Source organism: Hemicordylus capensis, chromosome 2 (genome assembly GCF_027244095.1).
Source record: "Hemicordylus capensis ecotype Gifberg chromosome 2, rHemCap1.1.pri, whole genome shotgun sequence".
NCBI classification, from domain to species: domain Eukaryota; kingdom Metazoa; phylum Chordata; class Lepidosauria; order Squamata; family Cordylidae; genus Hemicordylus; species Hemicordylus capensis.
In genome coordinates, this window is record NC_069658.1 from 291531948 (window position 1) to 291552057 (window position 20110).

At 45.3% G+C, this 20110-nt stretch overlaps 1 protein-coding gene across 4 annotated transcripts in view; it reads left to right on the top strand.

Moving 5' to 3' along the window:
* Positions 1-492: 492 nt before the first annotated feature.
* The window catches only part of GRM7 (glutamate metabotropic receptor 7), a 715175-nt gene continuing 695557 nt past the window's right edge, over positions 493-20110 (top strand). Inside the window, exon 1 of one of the 4 annotated variants that reach the window (XM_053296402.1) lies at positions 493-1461. In XM_053296402.1, coding sequence (XP_053152377.1) covers positions 922-1461 — 540 coding nt within the window. In that variant the 5' untranslated portion in view covers positions 493-921. The remainder of the gene's footprint in view (positions 1462-20110) is intronic. The other 3 variants (XM_053296401.1, XM_053296398.1, XM_053296400.1) reach the window with 3 other exon arrangements.

The window sequence follows — 20110 nt, forward strand, 5'->3', positions numbered from 1 at the left end:
ATGATGCTTCCACACCGCACGGAATTCATGTCTGGGGAGAAATCTGTCCTAGAAGTGGCCAGAAATGACAGGGCGAGTTTCCCTGTGGAAGAGGTTTACGTCTGCTTAGCGCAGGAATGCAATCGCGTATTTTGAGGGAGGCAGGCGGGCAAAAAGGACCCTTTGCCAGCCAGCTCTACCTGGAGGCATTGAGGGCAGGAGAACAGGTGGATGGTCTTTATGAAGCGTAAGAAAAAGAAAAGCCCACAGAAAGCCGCGCGCAGGCTCCCTGTTGGCAGCCAAGATACGCCGGGAAGAGGGCGCGGGGTAGCCAAGAGGGAGACGCTGCCTCCGGCCAGGCAGGCTCCATCCCATTCGCCGTCCACCCATCCAGGCATGCCCGCCGCCGGCGAGGCGCTCCCGATCGGCGCAGCCTGGCCGTCTCAAGCTCGCCTTCCCCGGTTACCTCAGCCCGCATCTCTGCGTAATGACGCGCAGGGAGAGGAGAGAGAGTAGGAGGTGGGCAGAGAGCGCGAGCGAGCGAGCAGGCGGGAGGCGGAGAGGAGCCGACCGAGCATTTAAAGCGACAGCCCAGCCTCCCCCTCGCCCAGTGCTGAGCCGCGGGAGGAAGGCAAAGCCATCGCGGGCCACCGGGAAGCAAGCAGGGAAGCGGGCGGGCGGGCAGGCAGGCGCGCCTCTGGAGCTGGACTTCCCCCGCCCCTCGGGGGAATCCTCGAGCAGCCTGCAGGCAAGGAGGGAGCGCGGAGGCGCCCGGCGGGACCCCTGCCGCCTGGCACTGCTTGCGGCGGGCTGGGCTGGGCTGAGCCGACGAGGGGCGGCGGCGGCGGCAGCAACATCCTCCCCGGCTCCTGGCGCTGCTGCTGCTGCTCTCCCTCCTGCTCCTCCTCCTCCTTCCTGCTCCTCGTCCCGCTGGTCCCGATCATGCTCCTCCATCCCAGGAGGCTCCGGCAGCTGCTGACTTGGGTGAAGTTGCCCGGCTGGTGGTGCCTGCTGGTGGAGTTTCTGCTGGCGGCGGCGGGGGCGGCGGCGGCCGCGCAGGGCCAGGAGATGTACGCGGCGCCGCACTCCATCCGCCTGGAGGGGGACCTGACGCTGGGGGGGCTCTTCCCGGTGCACGCCAAGGGGCCCGCCGGCCTGCCGTGCGGCGACATCAAGAAGGAGAACGGCATCCACCGCCTGGAAGCCATGCTCTACGCCCTCGACCAGATCAACAGCGACCCCGAGCTGCTGCCCAACGTCACCCTCGGTGCCCGCATCCTGGACACCTGCTCCAGGGACACCTACGCGCTGGAGCAGTCGCTCACCTTCGTCCAGGCGCTCATCCAGAAGGACACCTCCGACGTGCGCTGCACCAACGGCGAGCCGCCCGTCTTCGTCAAGCCCGAGAAAGTGGTGGGGGTCATCGGCGCCTCGGGCAGCTCCGTCTCCATCATGGTCGCCAACATCCTCAGGCTCTTCCAGGTAGGGCGCTCCGACGCCGCCGCCAAAAGCATCAGGTTGTTGTTGGCTGAGCTGCTGCCTGGATGGCCAGGTGCTGCCGCCGCCGCCACGGGATCCTTGCGTGCCGCCTCTGCTGCCCGCCTTGGCATACAGAGATAGGGAGTGTGAGCGAGGCAGGGACACTTGGAGAGAGCAGCAGCTCTGTTGTGTGGAGAGAGAGAGAGAGATACTGATTGATAGATTGATAGATAGATAGATAGATAGATCTCTCAGTTGCATAGTGCTATAATGTGCATGCCATATATAATATCTTCTATATACTGTATATAGCACAAAGCTATATAGGGGACGTTATACAGTGTTTCCCCTCTATCTTCATCGCAGAATGAGGGTCCCCATCTCCACAGGGGTCCAAAGAGGCAGACACTTGAGCAGTGCTGCCAATGCCTCCCCGCATCCCTCCCCCCTCTTCTCTCTTGCCTCCCCTCCCCATCAGTGTCCCCGCCCCCTTCGGCTCCATATGGAGAACATGTTTCCTCATCCTCCCAGCCAGGCAACTCTCTGGATTTATCATCCCATTTTCAAGAAGCAATCTGTGAATCAAGGCAGGTGGGGTGGGGAGTATGCGGGATACGAAGCGACGATTTCAGTGTGATTCGCCAAAGGCGGCAGGGGGCACCGCCAGTCTTAGGTTCGCACCGTCACATTTGAGGAGGGCGCACTGATGCATGCCTTCCACCCGCAACTTCTACCTAGCAGTCGCCTCACTCTGATCAGTTTCCTATCGCTTGCTTTGGGGAAGAAGCAGGGGGCACCGTGGGGCGGGGACTGAAACGCGGCTTCCCCTACACGTGCCATCTATATGCTTTCCCCCTTTATGGCTAAAGTCGCCTGTGTGTGCCTTTGTGTGCGCGTGACTTCAGGGGTAAATAGACTAAGCGCGTGCTCTCTCGAAACTTTCAATTTGGGCAACAAGCTCTTTTTCACCAAGTGAGGTAGGATGCAGACCAGATCTGAGTGGTCTGATTAGGGCTGGGATGCTCCATTATCGTGCAAGTAAGAGCGCAGCTTCAAAGGGAAATCCAAGGGATTGCTGGGTATGGGAAACCATCCCCAGCCATCCCCACCTCCAGCTGCCAGGAACCTGGCCAGTTTCGTGGGCAGCAGAATGTCACAGCAGGGGCATCAGGGAGCCATCAAGCTCCAGTGCAGGCAGGGACACGGTCTGGAGGCTCAAGCCACCTTCGCTGGGCGAAGGAAACGGGATGGTTGGTAGGGGTGCTGGTGTGTGTGTCTCTCTGTGTGTGGTTTCTGCGATGCTTTGATTCGTTGAATATTCCCTATTCCCCCTTCTTCTCTCTTGACTGGTCCCTTTCCCCAGCCTTTCCCCAGCTGCTCCCCCTCCGCTGCTAAAACAGGCGTAACCTGGAGCTACATCGCCGGTTCCTTCCCAGTCACCCGGTTAGCTTCGTGCTAAAACGGGCTTTCGTGGTTCTGTGCACACAGCAGCTGAGTCAATACCCCAAGCTCCAGCTGGGCACGTCTTTCTTCGAATCCACTTTGTACTTCAGTATCTGGATTAAAATTCACACACCGCCCCATTACAGTCCTTTTTAAAAATGCTTATCATCTCTTTGGATGAAAGGATTCAGGAAACAATGAATTCCCCAAGATCCTGACTCTCTCTTGAAGAGCGGGAGGATGGCCTTTCCATCCAGGAGAAAGAAAAAGAGCCGGGATTTAATTATCCTTTGGGCTTTTTGCAGGTCGAGAAGGGGGATGTTCTCCACAGTGGGAGCCTCTTGTAAAGAAACGCACGCCGATTTATAGCTTGCAACTCCGAGGGGGCAGGACAACACATACAGACAGATGGAGGTTTTGTAATTCAGGCGGGGAGAGAATTTGAGTCTGTGGCAGCGTGGAGGAGGGGAGGCGAGGCAGAAGAGCTGCAAAGAATTGAGAGTGGGGGTCGAGCTCAGCTCCTGAGTGCTGCTTTGGAAATGTTGCGTCTCATTTGCAAACTGCAGCGGACGTGGGAGACTCGGTGCTGGAGAGAGCGCGAGAGGAGGGAGATTTCGGGGTTGAAGCCAACTCAGGGTGCAGAGGGGCAGCAACCTGTAGCTTGACGTGGGTACCGCCACCCGTGGGTCTCATGAGGCCCTGTCCCCCTTGCAGTCCACACCGAGCGGTGTGTCTCTTTGCCTTTTCAGCACCAGTCTGAAAAGAGAGCACCCTTCCTTTCATCTGAGGCGGAATCCAGGCAATCCTCCTCTTGCGATAGCCGCTCTGGGTCTTCCAGGCGGGGACAGGCAGCCAGGCAGGCGGAAGGACAAACACAAGGGAGATAGCGACAAGATACTTGGCGGGAGGCAGCAAGGCTGGGAGGAGCTGTCTTTTTTTAGTGCTGGCTTTGCAAGGGGGCGGCTGGTTGGTGACCGGGATCCTGCCTCGCTCCCTCAAAGCCAAGCATCTGCAGGCTAAACTGGCTTTCACGTTGCTTCATCTGGCTGGGTCTTGGAGGCAGCTCTCCAGAAAAGCTTGCTTTTTGGTTGTTGTCTTTTTTTAAAAAAACAAACAACAATGTGGTGCTTTACGGCTCCAGAGTGCAGGACGCCTTGGGATTAAGCGCAAAATGCTGCTAACCAATTATCACAGATGGAGTAAGTGACAGAACTGCCACCAGCTGCAGTCGTTCCCTTCTGGAAGGATTTCTGCCGATCTTCCTTTCTCATCTTGTTTCTAACAGGAGGACAAGGGGATCAGAGATTCAGAATGAAGGGATTTACCAGTGGAGATTCTGGTCTGGCAAAATACAGGACTTGCCCTAGCAAAGTCTGGGATCTGCTGTATTTACATACCTAAAACAGTCCAGACAGATTCCTCTTCATCCCTCTATGGCAGGACTGCCCAACCTTGGCCCTCCAGCTGTTGGACTACAACTCTCATCATCCTCAGCCACAGTGGTCAATAGTCAGGGATGATGGGGTTTGTAGTCCAACAGCTGGAGGGCCAAAGTTCTGCTGCTCTGTTCTATGGAGACTCTCCACAGAAGAGAATTCCATAGCTGTTTCCCTATGCAGTTGGATTACATTGCTGAAATACAATCATAGTAAGGAAGTTTTTCCTAATGCCTTGACCACACTGAGTTTTAAATCCATTGCTTCTATTCTCATCTTCTGCAGACAAGGTGAATTCATCACCATCCTTTCCCTTCTTCTTGGCATCAACAGCTTCATTCCCAATTTCACAGTCCACATAGAGTCTTTAAAGCTGGACATTGTCATCTAGAAAGCAACCTTAAAGAGAGCTATCACATACTGAGACATCTAGCTGTGGCTTCCTCTCTGTGTTCTTCTCATGCTCACTCCCCAGATGCAGTAGACTTTTAGGCTTCCTTCTTCTGGCCACTTGAAATAATCTCTCTTAAGCACCAAAGTGGGGCGGGGGGGGGGGGGAGGAAAGGTTGTGCCAGCGAGTCAGTGTCGACTCCTGACGACCACAGAGCCATGTGGTTTTCTTGGTAGAATACAGGAGTGGTTTTCCATTGCCATCTCCCGTGCAGTATGAGATGATGCCTTTCAGCACCTTCCTATATTGCTGCTGCCCGATATAGGAGTTTCCCAAATTCTGGGAAACACACCAGCAGGGATTTGAACCAACAGCCTCCTGCTTTCTAGGCAGGTTGCTTCCCCATTGTGCCATTAGGTGGTTGCCTTAAGCACCAAAGGAGGGACAAAACTTGTGCCTGTAAGTTTTGTCCCTCTTAAATGGACAGGTATCTTGTTCTGATCATGGACAATACACTCACAATATAAAGCTAGTGCTCTAGGAAAGAATAGTCCCACCATGGCAGAGACCTAAACTTTCTCCTTCTCTATGGTTAGTGTTTTTTTATTAAATAATTGAGATCCAATGGGTGAAATGGTGCAAGTGCAAGATCTCTTTCCTTGTTGAATGGTGAGGAGTGCATCATGGGCACTCAGAGTGCAAACTTTCCTGCTTTGTATCATTTCATCTGAAGAGGAAGAGTATTAAAGAGATGAGGAATTTCTAGTTTAGGCTCTTTCTTTCACATGCTCAAAAATAAAAATATTCCAACCTTCTTTTACTGAGGAACCTCATTCCCAGGCCCTCCTCCAATCTTCTTCTTCATCCATGAAGTCATGAAACTATGTCTGTTTTGTCTCCAGCATTGTTGATCTTACATAATGTGGCCCAGTTTCAAAGGGAGAAACAAGTCTGTTTTAATGCAGATTCTTAATACAATAATTAAACATATTCTTGTTGAAAATGGGCTCTGTTCTGATTAAAATCTCATATCATATCATGTCACCACCCTGCCAAAAACCTAGAAGCTATTTCCTGTTTATTTTCCCTTTGTGGCTCTGAATATTTTAGAAATCAAGAGTGCATTGCTTTCATTTGAGTTTTACATCCTTTTACTATTGTTCATACTCTACCTGTCACTTCCATCCCCCACCTCATGTTCATAGACAAAAATGGCAAGAGATTGACAAAGTAAGAGAAGAATCTAGCACCACTATTACAGTAATGAAGGTTGGCAGTGAAGGAGGGTCAGGTAGGTGGTGAAAAGGGATGATATAAACTTATATAAATTAAGGCTGCAAACCTAGGCATATTTATGTAGAAATAAGCCCTACTGAATACACTGGGGCTAACTTGGATAGTGCTGAAAGTTTCCTAATGCTGTTTTTATGTGTACCAAAGATCACCACTCTGGATTTGCTACACTTTCTGGTACATGCTAAAATATCAAGCACCTTCAGCTTCAGATGAGAGTTAATGTGCTCACCATTTCTACCTGCCCTTTAAAAAGCACGGGCCATTGCAAGTTAAAGTGATCACCTTAGCTTCCATTCTGAGTAAGCAGTAAAGACTTTGAACAGCCTCTTATATTATGCTGGTTTCACAAATTAGGGTCCATGTAACCATACTTGGGCTGGGGAGGGTGGTGTCCTGGCAGACATCCAACAGATGCAGCTCCCCCATCACTTACCAGAGATTATTAATTTCTGTCCATGCATCTCTAGTGCATCTCCAACATTACACCCACTATAGTAAATGTCCAGACTGAAATTCAACAGGTGTTACAGTGTCACCTGTCATTTCTTTAGGAAATTCATCCTCCCACCCACCCCCAAACAAGGGCTTTTGTGGGGACTTACAATCTGAATGGAAGAGGGAGGAAGAATCACCAGGTTGCAACTCTTCCTGGCTCTCTGCCTGTACTTCATTGCATTTCCTTGCCTGCCAGAGCAGAACAAGACGATGGGAAGCACTGCCTGGTTGGCTCAGGACATGCTGACACATTCCCTCCCCCACACAGCAAAAATTCTGGAATGATCCTGAAAAAGTTGTGGGTCATGTTTCCCCTGCTGCCCAGCTGGCTTTTTTGCTTAATACTCCCTCTGGGTCTTCTATATTCAGTCAGAAATACAACCTCAGTTTGCTTTGTTCTTGAACATAACTAAAAGATGTAACATCAGTTTATCCAATGCCACTGCGTTCCTTAGATCAATGAGCAAAATAAATGGCTGTGGCCATTTGTAAAACCTGTCAACGGGGGAGCACACCCTCTGTGCGTAGTCAAGAACATGGATCTCCTTTAAACCCTTTCACTCAAAGCTTAATATCTCACCATTAAATGGTTAATATCGGTCTACAAGATAGAAGGGGGCAGATTCTTGGCATTGGTTTTAAATATATACTAACAGATCTCATCCCTTATATATGACTGTGGATAATAGTCAGAGAACTTGCATTTTGGGCGGTATAAAAATATGTTAAATTCAAAATTCTGTGAGCAGTAGGTGTTCTGGGTACATGTGGAGTGGGTTTTTTGCATCTTTTTTTTTTTAGTAGAATTTTTTTTTATTCTCTCCACATTTTTAAAAGGATATTTTCCATTTTCCACCCACTGTTAATATGTTTTTTAAAAAATCAGGAAAGCTGATATGCATAAACAGAAGATAGAATATTTAAGACAACAAAGACAGATATTTATATACTTCTTTTCAACAAACATTCTCTGTGGAACAACATCTCTGGGATTAATACAACATACATTTCCCATAAGTTTTTCATTTTAACATGAAGGTGGGGGGAGGAAGAGAAGCTCTTTTATTCTCCTGCCCAACAGTTCTTCAATCTGGATATCAAAGGTAGAGAAGTAGCAGGGTGATCAGTCCAAAGTGACCAGGGCAGTTTCTGTGTATTTTTAACATCTGCAGAATTATTTGCATGTCTATCTACTGCACTTGATATGGGTGTATTGCTCTGTATGGTATATTTGAAGAGAGTTGAACTAGATTGTGCCAGGTAGTTGCATTTCACAAAGGAGGGGAAGAAGTCTTATCCAAAACTGGATAAATCTCAGCATTTAAGAGACTGATGGGACAAGCAGGCAAAATCAGCAGTTTAGTATGCTAAGTCAATCTGTCTGTGGGAGTCTTACTCCAGTGTTCCTCAGCAGCTGAAGAGGTGTGAAATAATGAAGATCTTAATTTTCCCCTACCATCACCAGAACGCAAGAGAAGGAAAATGGAAACTGATTCTAAGCCTGATTCTTAGTTGTGGCTACAGAGCCTTGATAGGGAATTCCTTCTTGGATATTACCCTGGACACAAAGTTTTGGAAAGAAGATATATATGTTATGTTCAGACTTAAAAAAATCTTTTAAAACCAAATTTCCTCTTTAATGCCATAGGAAAAAAACAAACATGTTGCTTTCCTTGATTTGCATGCAGAAACAGAACCAGCCTGCTTTCCAGCTACACATTTGCTGATAACAAGGAGGAAAAACCCAGAACAATGTGTGTGTGTGGGGGGGGGGAAGAACTCTGGGTAAATAGATAAAGAAATTATATCCAAAGAACCGTTATTATTCATTACAGCAATATGTGGAGTGGAAGACAAGTTCCCCACTCCTCTGCAATTATGTTTCAGATTGCAACCCATTTCCTTTGACCCAGGAGCTGCTGAGAACTGACACTGGACTTATCTGCAGTCCACTTGGTCTCCATTTTTGGTCACACTAGATAGTGACAAAGAGAAATGAATGGGTTTCTCTGTTCATAACTGTGAGCATGTACAGTAACAGAGTATCTGGAAATGAAGGAGCCTTGCTTGGACTTGGCATTTTGCCTTATACAAAAGTCTCCCAGGAGCTCAAAACTAGTTTCACAGCATCTCTAGGTTGTCTTCCATAGCCTTTTATCTCTATGGTCTCATCCTTGTATGATTTCTTAAAAATTGACTTCTCCAGTGAATTCTACTAAGATGATGATGATGGTGGTGGTGATGAAGAAGGCTATGTATATACTACTTTTTAAAAAAGGTTCACAACACAGTTTGCTCCAGAAAATGAAAGCTAGTCAATATGGTGTGTTTGTGTGTATATGTTAGCGTGCAAGGCACAAGAGAATTGTGATTTGTAAGAATTAGGATGAAAATATATAAGAAATATATTATTATCATCTTAACATTACTGGAACACACACAGCTTTGATCAGGTTTATAAAGTTGCAATATACGATGCATTCTCTTGAATACCAATATAAATACGAATATGGCAAATATTTATATATCACTATTCAACAAAAGTTCCCAAAGCGATTTACATAGATATAAATAAATAAATGAAATTGCTTCCTATCCCCAAAGGGCTTACAATCTAAAAAAGAAACATGATAAACACCAGCAACAGCCACTGGAGGGATGCTGTGCTGGGGATGGATAGGGCCAGCTGTTCTCCCCCTGCTAAATAGAAAATCACCACTTTTAAAAGATGCCTCTTTGCTCAGTTAGCAGTTCTCAGAGTGGATGGAGCAATCAGTGGCTCCCAAGGCTTAGGCTTCTCCTCTCTGAAGGTACTAAGGCCTTGGGAAGACCTCAATACTTTCAGGATGTGGAGCAAGAGCTGATAATGAAGTGACAATGAGCTTTTCAGAGGCCTGGACCTTTTCTAGGACTGGACTTCAGAGAGTGGAGTGCAGGTTCCTTCCTTCCTGTGCAGCTTGAAGGAGCTTTCCCCATTACTACTACTACAACAATAACAAATATGTATATACCACTTTTCAACAAAAGTTTCCAAAGCAGTTTACATAGAGAAATAACAAATAAATAAGTAAGATTGATCCCTGTCCTCAAAGGGCTCACATTCTAAAAAGAAGCATAAGATAGACACCAGCAGCAGTCACTGGAGGTACTGTGCTGGGAGTGGATAGGACCAGTTACTCTCCCCCTGCTAAATAAAGAGAATCACCATGTTAAAAAGGTGCCTCTTTGCCCAGTTAGCAGAGGTTAACTTACTTAGCTGTTGAACATCGCAGTTGCCCTAGATTGCTTTCCTGGTCAGAGATGTCTCATCCATGTCTGCCATGAAGCCATCCCAGGTTTTGCTGCCCTGTATTTCCTCTCTTGAGGTCCCTGTTTATGCTGTAGTAGCTGTGCTCCACTTTTGGAGGCAACTTGAGGAACTCCAAGGCCTGGGATGTTTCTTTTCCTTCCGATCATGCACCCCAGTTTTCCTCTTGGGCCTGGGCAATATATTCTCCATGAGAGTCATAGTGAGCAGTAAAGCCCAGTTTGTTAGAGGACCAAGAAGCAACCCTTTGAGAACTCGGGAAGTGCTGGGCCAGGGATATACTCAGTGCTCAGACAACATACCCCCAAGATGACTTTAAACCAGGCTGATGGAGCTGTTTGGATGCTCTCTGTGGCACAGTTAAAGTGGAATGGAAACAGTTCACTTTAATGGAGATTGCCAGTAAATGAATGTTTATTACCATGGAACACTGCTAGCATGCAGAGGCAGAGAGAGAGAGAGAGAGAGAGAGAGAGAGAGAGAGAGAGAGAGAGCGAGCATCTATGGAGAACACAGATTGTCATACTTACCAAACAGGGAGTCCACTGATGACATCATCATGATTGATTGATTGATTGATTGATTAATTCAAATTATACCCTGCCTGACTCCAAAGGCTCTAGGCGGATGCAAAGTTTTGTACAATGGAATCATATAAGTGAAGGTATCTTTTGAAGGATATTGAATGTTGTGGAGGTATGTTGATTATATTTGGGGTTGTTGTTATTATTATTATTACATTTATATCCCGCTCTTCCTCCAAGGAGCCCAGAGCGGTGTACTACATACTTGAGTTTCTCCTCACAACAACCCTGTGAAGTAGGTTAGGCTGAGAGAGAAGTGACTGGCCCAGAGTCACCCAGCTAGTTTCATGGCTGAATGGGGATTTGAACTCAGGTCTCCCCGGTCCTAGTCCTAGAGAGAGAGAGAGGCAGGGAAGGAGTTGAGTAAAATTAGGGGGGAAATCCTCAAATGCTTAGGAAAGGATCTACACCCCCAAGCAGACTACCACTTCATAGGAATATTGGAACATAGGAAGCTGCCATATACTGAGTCAGACCATTGGTCTATCTAGCTCAGGATTGTCTTCACAGTCTGGCAGCAGCTTCTCCAAGGTTGCAGGCAAGAATCTCTCTCAGGCGCAGCCCTATCTTGGAGAAACCAGGGAGGGAACTTGGAACCTTCTCCTCCTCCCAGAGGGGCTCCATCCCCTGAGGGGAATGTCTTACAGCGCTCACACTTCTAGTCTGCAACCAGGATGGACCCTGCTTAGCTAAGGGGACAAGTCAGGCTTGCTACCACAAGAACCAGCTCTCCTTGCATCATGCCCACTTCCTTGGGAATGATGCAAGACCCCAACTACAGGCAGTCTTCCTGTCAAAGGCAGGCCAGTCATCAGCATCTGCAAGCATGAGCTGAAAGTGACAGGCAGGAGTCAGGGCAATGGCTAGCTACAGTGAGCATGGGCAATTCCCATTCACATGACATCACGAGGCAATACCCTGGATCTGGCTTTAGAAAAAGAATATGCAAATACTATTTGCAGAATATATTTGCTAAAATAGAATTCCCAGCCCTTGGTGTGCTTCACCTGCGTGTACCAGAAGCCAAAAAGTCCCAGGGGCAGCACTTAATATGAGATTGTCTCCCTCTGGTTTCAGATGACCAGAGGCAAGCGAGAACTTTAATAATGTCGGCAAGTAGTGCTTTCTTCACCATTGCAGCGCTAGCTGCACCTGCTGAAACCTTTCCTTCTACATAATTGAGAGCTAGTGCAGTGTGCTGTAAAATGAAGACTTGGGAGACCTGGGTTCAAGTCACTGCTCAGCCATGAAGCTCACTGGGTGACCTTGGGCAGTCATCTCCGTCTACGCAATAGAATTGTTGGAAAAAGAAAACAGAGCGAGAGAGAGCTACCAATGTGCACCTGCTCAGGCTTCTTAAATCAGCAGTGGCTGGAGGCACTGCCTTGAATGAAATGTGGGCTAAAAATATATTGAATAAATACACAACGATCAAGGGCATTGGTGCCTCACCTTTCTGGGGAAATGACCCTTCATAAGATGGGGAAATGATGGTGTATTCAACGAAGCCAGAAGTCACAGTCACTGGCTTTATTTTATTGTTGCTGTTGCTGCTAAAGAATGACTCTTTAGTCAGCTCTGGTTGTTCAGACTATGAGCATCTGCAGGGAATCTATGACTGCATCATGCAAGTGCAGGGATGATCTGATGTAGAATTCACTATCCTGACAATCGACATTTTCATTTTGTTTTTTCCAAGCAAGGGTGTAATCTACCATAGTGTGAGTGCAGCAGCATGTTCAGGGGGAAACCAACAACCAAGCTTCAGACTCAATAGGAACATAGGCAGCTGCCATATAGTGAGTTAGACCATTGGTCTATCTAGCTCCGTATTGTCTACACAGACTGGCAGTGGCTTCTTCAGGGTTGCAGGCAGGAGTCTCTCTCAGCCGTATCTTGGAAATTCCAGGGAGAGAACTTGGAACCTTAGATGCTCTTCCCAGAGCGGCCCCATTCCCTCTTACAGTGCTCACATATGGTCTCCCATTCAAATGTAACCAGGGCAGATCCTGCTTAGCAAAGGGGACAATTTATGCTTTCTACCACAAGATCAGCTCTCCTCCTTCCCCACTCATACTCCCTTTCGCCACTCCCTGACTAGTCCTAAGCTGAGCGTGCACAGACCAACTAACCCATTACTTTTAATGGGTGCCTATGTGTGCCTCCTAGAAATGAATGCATCCTGCCATCCCTTCTTCTCAACCATCTTCATTGGGGAGGAACACTCCCCCCACAGACTTATATTAACCCCACACTTATATTAAAATATGAATTACAGAGGGCAAGTCTCCTTGGCAATTTTCTGCCTGAAATATTTGTTATATGAGAGGCGGCAAATGTAGTATCTACTGTTTTAAATTTATTGTTGTTGTTGCTGCAATTATACATTATATTTTAAAACACAGTTTGTAAGCACTCCAAATAAAATAATTTCATGCATTCATTCATTCAATTTCTATACTGCCCTTCCAAAAATGGCTCAGGGTGGTTTACACAGAGAAATAACAAATAAATAAGATAAATAAGACGGCTCCCGGTCCCCAGAGGGCTCACAATCTAAAAAGAAACATAAGACAGATACCAGCAACAGTCACTGGAGGTTTTGTGTTGGGAGTAGATAGGGCCAGTTATTCTCCCCCTGCTAAATAAAGAGAATCACCACGTTAAAAGGAGCCTCTTTGCCAAGCTAGCAGGGGTCATTTCTTTCCCCAACTGTCTCTCCAACCCCACCCTTGGCATTTATTTTTGTCCCTTGCCTTAAGTTCATCGAGTAACACTATAGATTGTGGGGAAGGATTGCAAAAACTGGGTAAATGTTGGGTATGGCAATGTTTTGTAATCATCACCACTGAAAGGGAACCGGCTGGAATGACTTCATATAGAGAAGATACTGAATGACTTACACTCAAAGGCTCTTTTAACTGAAAGTCAATACATTTTTAGAATGCCTTTGACAAAGAGCACAATCTGTTGTTCTTTAATGTTCAAGTGGCTTATAAATTAAAGCAAGGCTGAACATTTTTAGTTGAGAATTTTAAGCTCTATTTTTTGGGAGGGGTACTGGCCACTGCCAGATGCTCCTGCCACTTTTTTTGGCTGCCACTGCCCACTTCACAACACCTGGGTAGCTGAACACGACTGTTTTTATTCCCCAGAAGTCCCTTGGAAATGACATTTGTGTCATCTGGAAATAAAAATGGTAGCCCCAAGTTGCAAGCTATCACTAAAAGGACTACCACTCAAAGGACTGCCCCTGCCACAAGTATGCTTTCCCATTTTGGCACCACGCTCCAACATTTGCTGAAAGGCACTCCCACTTTTCAACCTCCTAATGGAGTGAAGAAATGGGGATGGACAGTTGGGGTTCACCTGTAACTAAGGCTGGGATTAAAGTTTTTTGGCTCAAATTGGGCAGAAGCAGGTGAATTTCAGGGCCCTTGGGAACAGAAGGCAATTTGGGGGCTGGTTGGCATGTTTTGGGAGATTACCAGGCTGGCAGCAGTCTTTTAGTCCCTTTTCTCCTCCTCCAAATTTACAGTGGCAGAACTTCTCATGGGTAGTAAGCTTCTTTCCTAGGGGATTTCTGGTTTTTTTGTGGGGTTTTTTGGTATTTTTTACAGGCAACCTCCACTGTTGGCCTCCATCTTTTCCTCAGAAGCTTCCTCAGAATGGTACTACTATATCATGACAAGGGCTGCCTTCAGACATAATGCGGAACCGCAGGTCCAATGTACCTGCGGTTCTGATTCCCCCACTCCCCCTGATGCCTCCATTCTCCTGTTTGAATTTGGATGTTCAGGAGAGCTCCCTCTCTGCAGTCTCGCTGACTGCAGAGAGGAGGTAGAACTGGTTGCATGGGCTTCCTTCTTTACTGAAGGACAGCCCCGGCAGCCAATAGCAGCTGGAACAAGGGAGGAGCTTCTTCCCTCAACTCCAATTGCAAAGCAACCAGACTGCAGTGCCAGCATTCAGACATAACCCTGGCACCATGGAAATTGAGGTCCAGGCGGCGGACTGCACTACAGGTCCAAAGGTACAAATCTCTGTCTAGGGAGGGAAACCATTTTATGGTGAAATTGCCCACATTCAGACATACAGTTTTTGAAACTGGAGGTGCATTCACCTCCGGTTTCATGTTATGTGTGAATGTGGCCATAGGGTACTGAGAGTGCTCCTCCTGTGAAAATGGTAGGGGCACCAAGAAAGAGAGTGAAGCAGTGATGCAATTCCACTTCCAACCTCCAAAATAAAGCTGAAAGTTCTTACCTAACAGCTCTCTCAGTTCAGTCTTAGTCAGTCAGTTCAAGCTTGGTGTACCTGAGGAAGGGTGACAAATTCCAGCCTACTTTTTGTTCGTTTGGAGTGGCTGCAATTGCAACTACTTTTCTAGTTGTGTGCACAAAGGTCAACATCCACAACCTCCTTCTTCGCAATGTCAGTTACTATTGCTGCCTGTCTTGGTGCACACTCTTGTATCCGTTTCTGCACTGCTACCATAATGCAAAGGAGGAAGCAGAAGAGGAAATCATGAAAGGGCAATAGACTAGTAGAGTAGATGCTCCACAGAGTGCCTCCTGTGCTCTACTGCTCTTCCATTATTTCCTCTCCTGCTTCCTGCTTTGCATTACTAGTGACAGAGGTAGGAGGGTGCATGCCAAGCAATGAGGAGGCGGCATTGGCTTCTGAAAGTCAAGAAAGAGAAGCAAGGGGCCCATGGTGCCCCCTCAATTAATTGCTTGAAATGGCTGTGGGGGGCTGCCCCAGGCATTGGTTTGCATCTCAAGTGGCCCATAATAGTAAATATGGCATGACTATGATTCTGTAGAAACCCAATCCATTATCAAAAGCAGTGATCAAACTCAATGCTCTTCTTCTTAATATAAAACATTTCCCAGAGGACATTAGTCCATTAAGAAACAAGTGGATCAACAAGAGATGCAATTACACTATTTTTGTCTATGAAAGGTATCATTTCACAGCACAATAATAATTCTTCATGTTGCATAAAGAAACTTTGCCCCCATTTTCTTACATGTGGTTTAGTGATGTTCTACAAAAAATAAGCACTTCTTAGCTGAAATGTGCAGTGGAAATAAATACCTTATGCACTGTTATTACCCCAAACAGAAGCTTAATATAAGTACAGTTTGCTATGACAATATTATGTTTGAGTCATCTTAGCAAAATCAGCCATTTATCAAGGAGGGATCAAATTGCACATATGCTTTATATTGGTACACTTGGATGGCACAGCCTCTATCTCATAGCCAAAATAACTGGTTTTCATTTAAATTGTTGTGGATATTGTGGAATGCACTCCCTGCTGAGATACGATCCTCCCCATGTCTTTTTTTTTTTCCAAATTCAATTTTTATTGATTTTAACAATAGTAATATAATAATTAACAAATAAACAAACGTGGACTTCCCACAATCCTCCCCATCTCTGGCAATTTTCAAAAAACACCTGAAAACCCTTCTTTTCACCCAAGCTTACTCAGCTTCCTAGATTGTGGGGGTTTTAAAATTCTGGTTTATTTTTAAATTCAAAACCTGAATTCGGGGGTTTTAATCACTGTAATTGTTTAATTGTTGTTTTAAAATGTTTTTAAATTGTTAATTGTTATATTGTTTTTTAATTTGTTTTAGCTCTTTACTGTTTTAGTGGTGTGTTTTAATTGCAAACCACCCTGAGCCATTTTGGAAGGGCGGTATACAAATCAAATCAAATCAATCAATAATAATAATATTTGCACAATATCACTGGAAAATCAGACATCACCAAGACCTGGCAATGGCTTAAGAATGGCAACTTGAAGAAAGAAACAGAGGGTTTAATACCGGCTGCACAAGAACAGGCACTAAGAACAAATGCAATAAGAGCAAAAGTAGAAAAATCCACCACAAACAGCAAGTGCCGCCTTTGTAAAGAAGCAGATGAAACAGTGGACCACCTAATCAGCTGTTGCAAAAGAATTGCACAGACTTACTACAAACAAAGGCATGACAAGGTAGCAGGGATTATACACTGGAACATCTGCAAAAAATACAAGCTACCTGTAGCCAAAAACTGGTGGGACCATAAAACTGAAAAAGTTGTAGAAAATGAAGATGCAAAAATATTATGGGACTTCTGACTACAAACAGACAAACGTCTGCCACACAATACACCAGATATAACTGTAGTGGAGAAGAAAGAAAAACAAGTAAAAATAATCGACATAGCAATACCAGGGGATAGCAGAATAGAAGAAAAAGAAATAGAAAAAAAAATCACCAAATACAAAGATCTACAAATTGAAATTGAAAGGCTGTGGCAGAAAAAGACCAAAATAATCCCAGTGGTAATTGGCGCCCTGGGTGCAGTCCCAAAAGACCTTGAAGAGCACCTCAACACCATAGGGGCCACAGAAATCACCATCAGCCAATTACAAAAAGCAGCTTTACTTGTAACAGCCTATATTTTGCGACGATATCTATAATAACCAACAGTATTGATGATAAAATTCCGCCATCCCAGATCCTTGGGAAGGACTCAGTGTCTGGATAAAACAAACCAGTCAATAACACCTGTCTGACTGTGTAAACAAGAAATAATAAATATATCATAGCACAAGCCTGCACATTTTGAACAGTCTTTTAAAATTTCAGATTAGGAAGCCATGTAGCTGGAACCTATGAATGCCTTACCATGTCTGTCGGAGTTTGTCCCCAGTGGTAGATGGCAAGCCTGGGCACATGGGAGCAATTCCTACTGAACACAGTGGTGCTGCCCCTTGAGCAAGTAGCATGCATAGGATGAGGTTGCACAGGGTGAAACACAGTTGCACTCTTTCTAGGAGATGGAAGCAGAGATACTAATTGCTGTAGTAGTTAAAATCATGCTGCTGGATGGTACTTAATGGATCAAACAATCCAAATGACTGCTCCAAGGCAGAATGTCCAGCACTTAAAGCATCTCTAATATATGCAGTTCCAGCTGTTTCTTAAAAATTATTCTATGGAGATTTGTGGCTTCTGTAGTCAGGTTAGTTCTGTAGTCAGGTTAGTTGATAAACTGGCTGCATTTACACGACAAAATATTTTTCCCCCTCCTAAGGTTTCACCAAAATCCACTTCCTTGTGGATAAAACCCTCTCCCTCTCCCTCCCTCTCCCCCCCCTCTCTCACACTTGTTCATTCTGTTAACATTTTCATTTTTAAAAATCTTTTGCCACTCTAGTATTTCATTATCTTCCTTGAAGTGAAATACCCAGTATCAGATCAGTTTGGTTCAGGTAAAGCAGGGAAGTATGGCACAGGTACTACCTCTATGAAAGTATCTGGATTGTATGCATTTCAGTCAGTAGGAAAGCATGCCTGCCCTAATATTCTTTCATCTACTGCCTGAAATTTCCAGATCTATATATGTATACAATTTGTATTTGGCTACAGTGTAATATGCTGTTCAATTAATTATGCCAGGAAGAATGAGAGATCTTTCATTTTTTACATCCCCCCTTTTCTTCTTGTTCTTCTTCAAAGCATGCATAGATTTCCCTGTAAGTTCAATGAAGCGGCTAAAGTCTGCAGCAGTAATTCAGCTGAAAATCATTTTTTAGGCTGTGAAAAGTGTTTTGATATCATTAGCATCAGTTTCCCTGCAGTGTGAAGAGGCGTGTTTGGGGAGCCTAAATTATTTGTTAGGACTAAAATTTGATGTGTGTGCATGTTGTTTCATTCCCTTTCCAATACTTCACAGTATAAAGAAATTTCTACTTTACCCTTTTTCTGTGTCCAGATCTAATTTTTGCAGTAAAATCCCCCCCCCTTTTTTTATTGCTTACATACTTTTGAAGCAGAATGGAAATCCAACTGGATGGGTCTGATCCAAGTCTGTAGGTGAATCTTTAGGTACCAGAATGGGTAATTCACAGAAGAAATAAATTTTCTGCCATTGTACAGTAGGGCTGCTGCTGGGTTTTGTTATGGGGGAGGCAGAGCTCCTATACCATCAACCACTGCATAATTCCATAAGAATTCAGCATGTTCCATCACCTCCAACATGAGAAAAGCTACATCTGTTGAATTTTCACTTGGGGGAAAAATGTGGAAGAACTCTGTCGGACAAGCAGGTGATAAGTTGGAAGCTCTAGTTTAGAGAAAAAGCCACTAGGACCAGAAAACTAGTCTGCCTCCCTGCAGAGGAAATTTGTTTTTTAGTTCAAAAAATACATATGTATAGCATCCAGCATGTACTAGCAAAAATTTATAATCATGATCATAACCTAGCAGTGCTGAAGTGTTATATTGGTGCAATTCAGATATAATGAAAATAGTTTTCCAACCAAGAATCCAAGAGTGCCATGGGCTTGAAGTTCCTCCTGGCTTCACATGCGAGAGGAAGTGGGGGGAGGGGAATTGTGGCCTGAAGTAAACCACAGCTCCATGTTATATACAAACTTGGGGAACTGTGGTTTGAATCAGACCATGGTCAGGTTAAAAAAAAGAAAGAAAACAAACAGGATGTAAAACCAGCATCTGACCCTTCTTTGGTTTCCCTAAGTGTAAATCACAGTTTCCCAAGTTGATATGTAACACAGAGCTGTGATTTACTTCAAACCAAAAGCCAAAGTTTTTCCTCCTCACACTCTTGGGTGTGGATAAGAAAGAGAGAAGGGTGAACTTAACAGCTCTTCTAGTTCAGTCTTGTAATGGGAACTCACGGTATCCCGTTAGTAATGGGAAATCAACTAGGATGGTATCCTGAACCAAGCCCCTGTGATTTGAAAGATCTGGAACTACAAATATTTGGTTTCCTTTTGTCCTTAGGTGGACATCCTAAAAACTACTTCTGCTGGATCCCAGCATTCCACACCCAGTCAGTATGGAATGCAGCAGGGTCTAGCGGATGATACTCTGGGCAGAAACGAAGATCGGATTTCCCCCTCAGGTTGACTGCCTGAGATAATTTTTGTTCTTGAATGCGAGCATCTAAATACAAAACATGCAAGCACTGCATAAAATGTGAATGGAACCTTTATGTATGATTATCTCCATTCCTCTTCAAAATGATACATGCAACAATGTATTTTGAACTAGAGTATTCACTCCTGAGTATGAAAAGTCTTTTATGAACAGCCCCAAGTCCTGAAGGAAGTGGAAAATCTTGAGCAATTCACAGTAATTGGTCCTTGGTTCCTAACCTTTAAAACATCCTACTCCGTGGTGTTCTTGTGGCTTGAAACACTATAAAGAGATATAGATTAAAACATTGTGCACATTGGAAGTGCTATAACATTTAATTAAACCTCAGAGGAACATACACTGAGCAAAATATCATGTCTCTTCTTACAAGCACACTTTGGATTTTGCAAGTGCTCTAATGGAAATATGCTGGTAAAAAAACTGTGACACTTTGCATGTGTTTCTCTAAAGGACAATAAGTGCCCTCTAGAGGGCAGAAAGAAACCCCAGGAGATTTTTCACACAAGGCTTTCAGCTGGAATATCCAATGAGCAAAGCCACTTCAAATGAGACTCCCAGTATGAGGGAAGCAGCCCCTCCCCTCTCTTCTCTGAGTTTTTTTTTTTTGGTGAATGTTCACATAGCTTGCTTCCGGGTTTTCCTTGTGGCCAATGGCTGCCTAGAGGAGGCAGGACGTCTCCTTCTTACAAGCACACACACACACACACACACACACACCCCTTTCCCCAAAAACC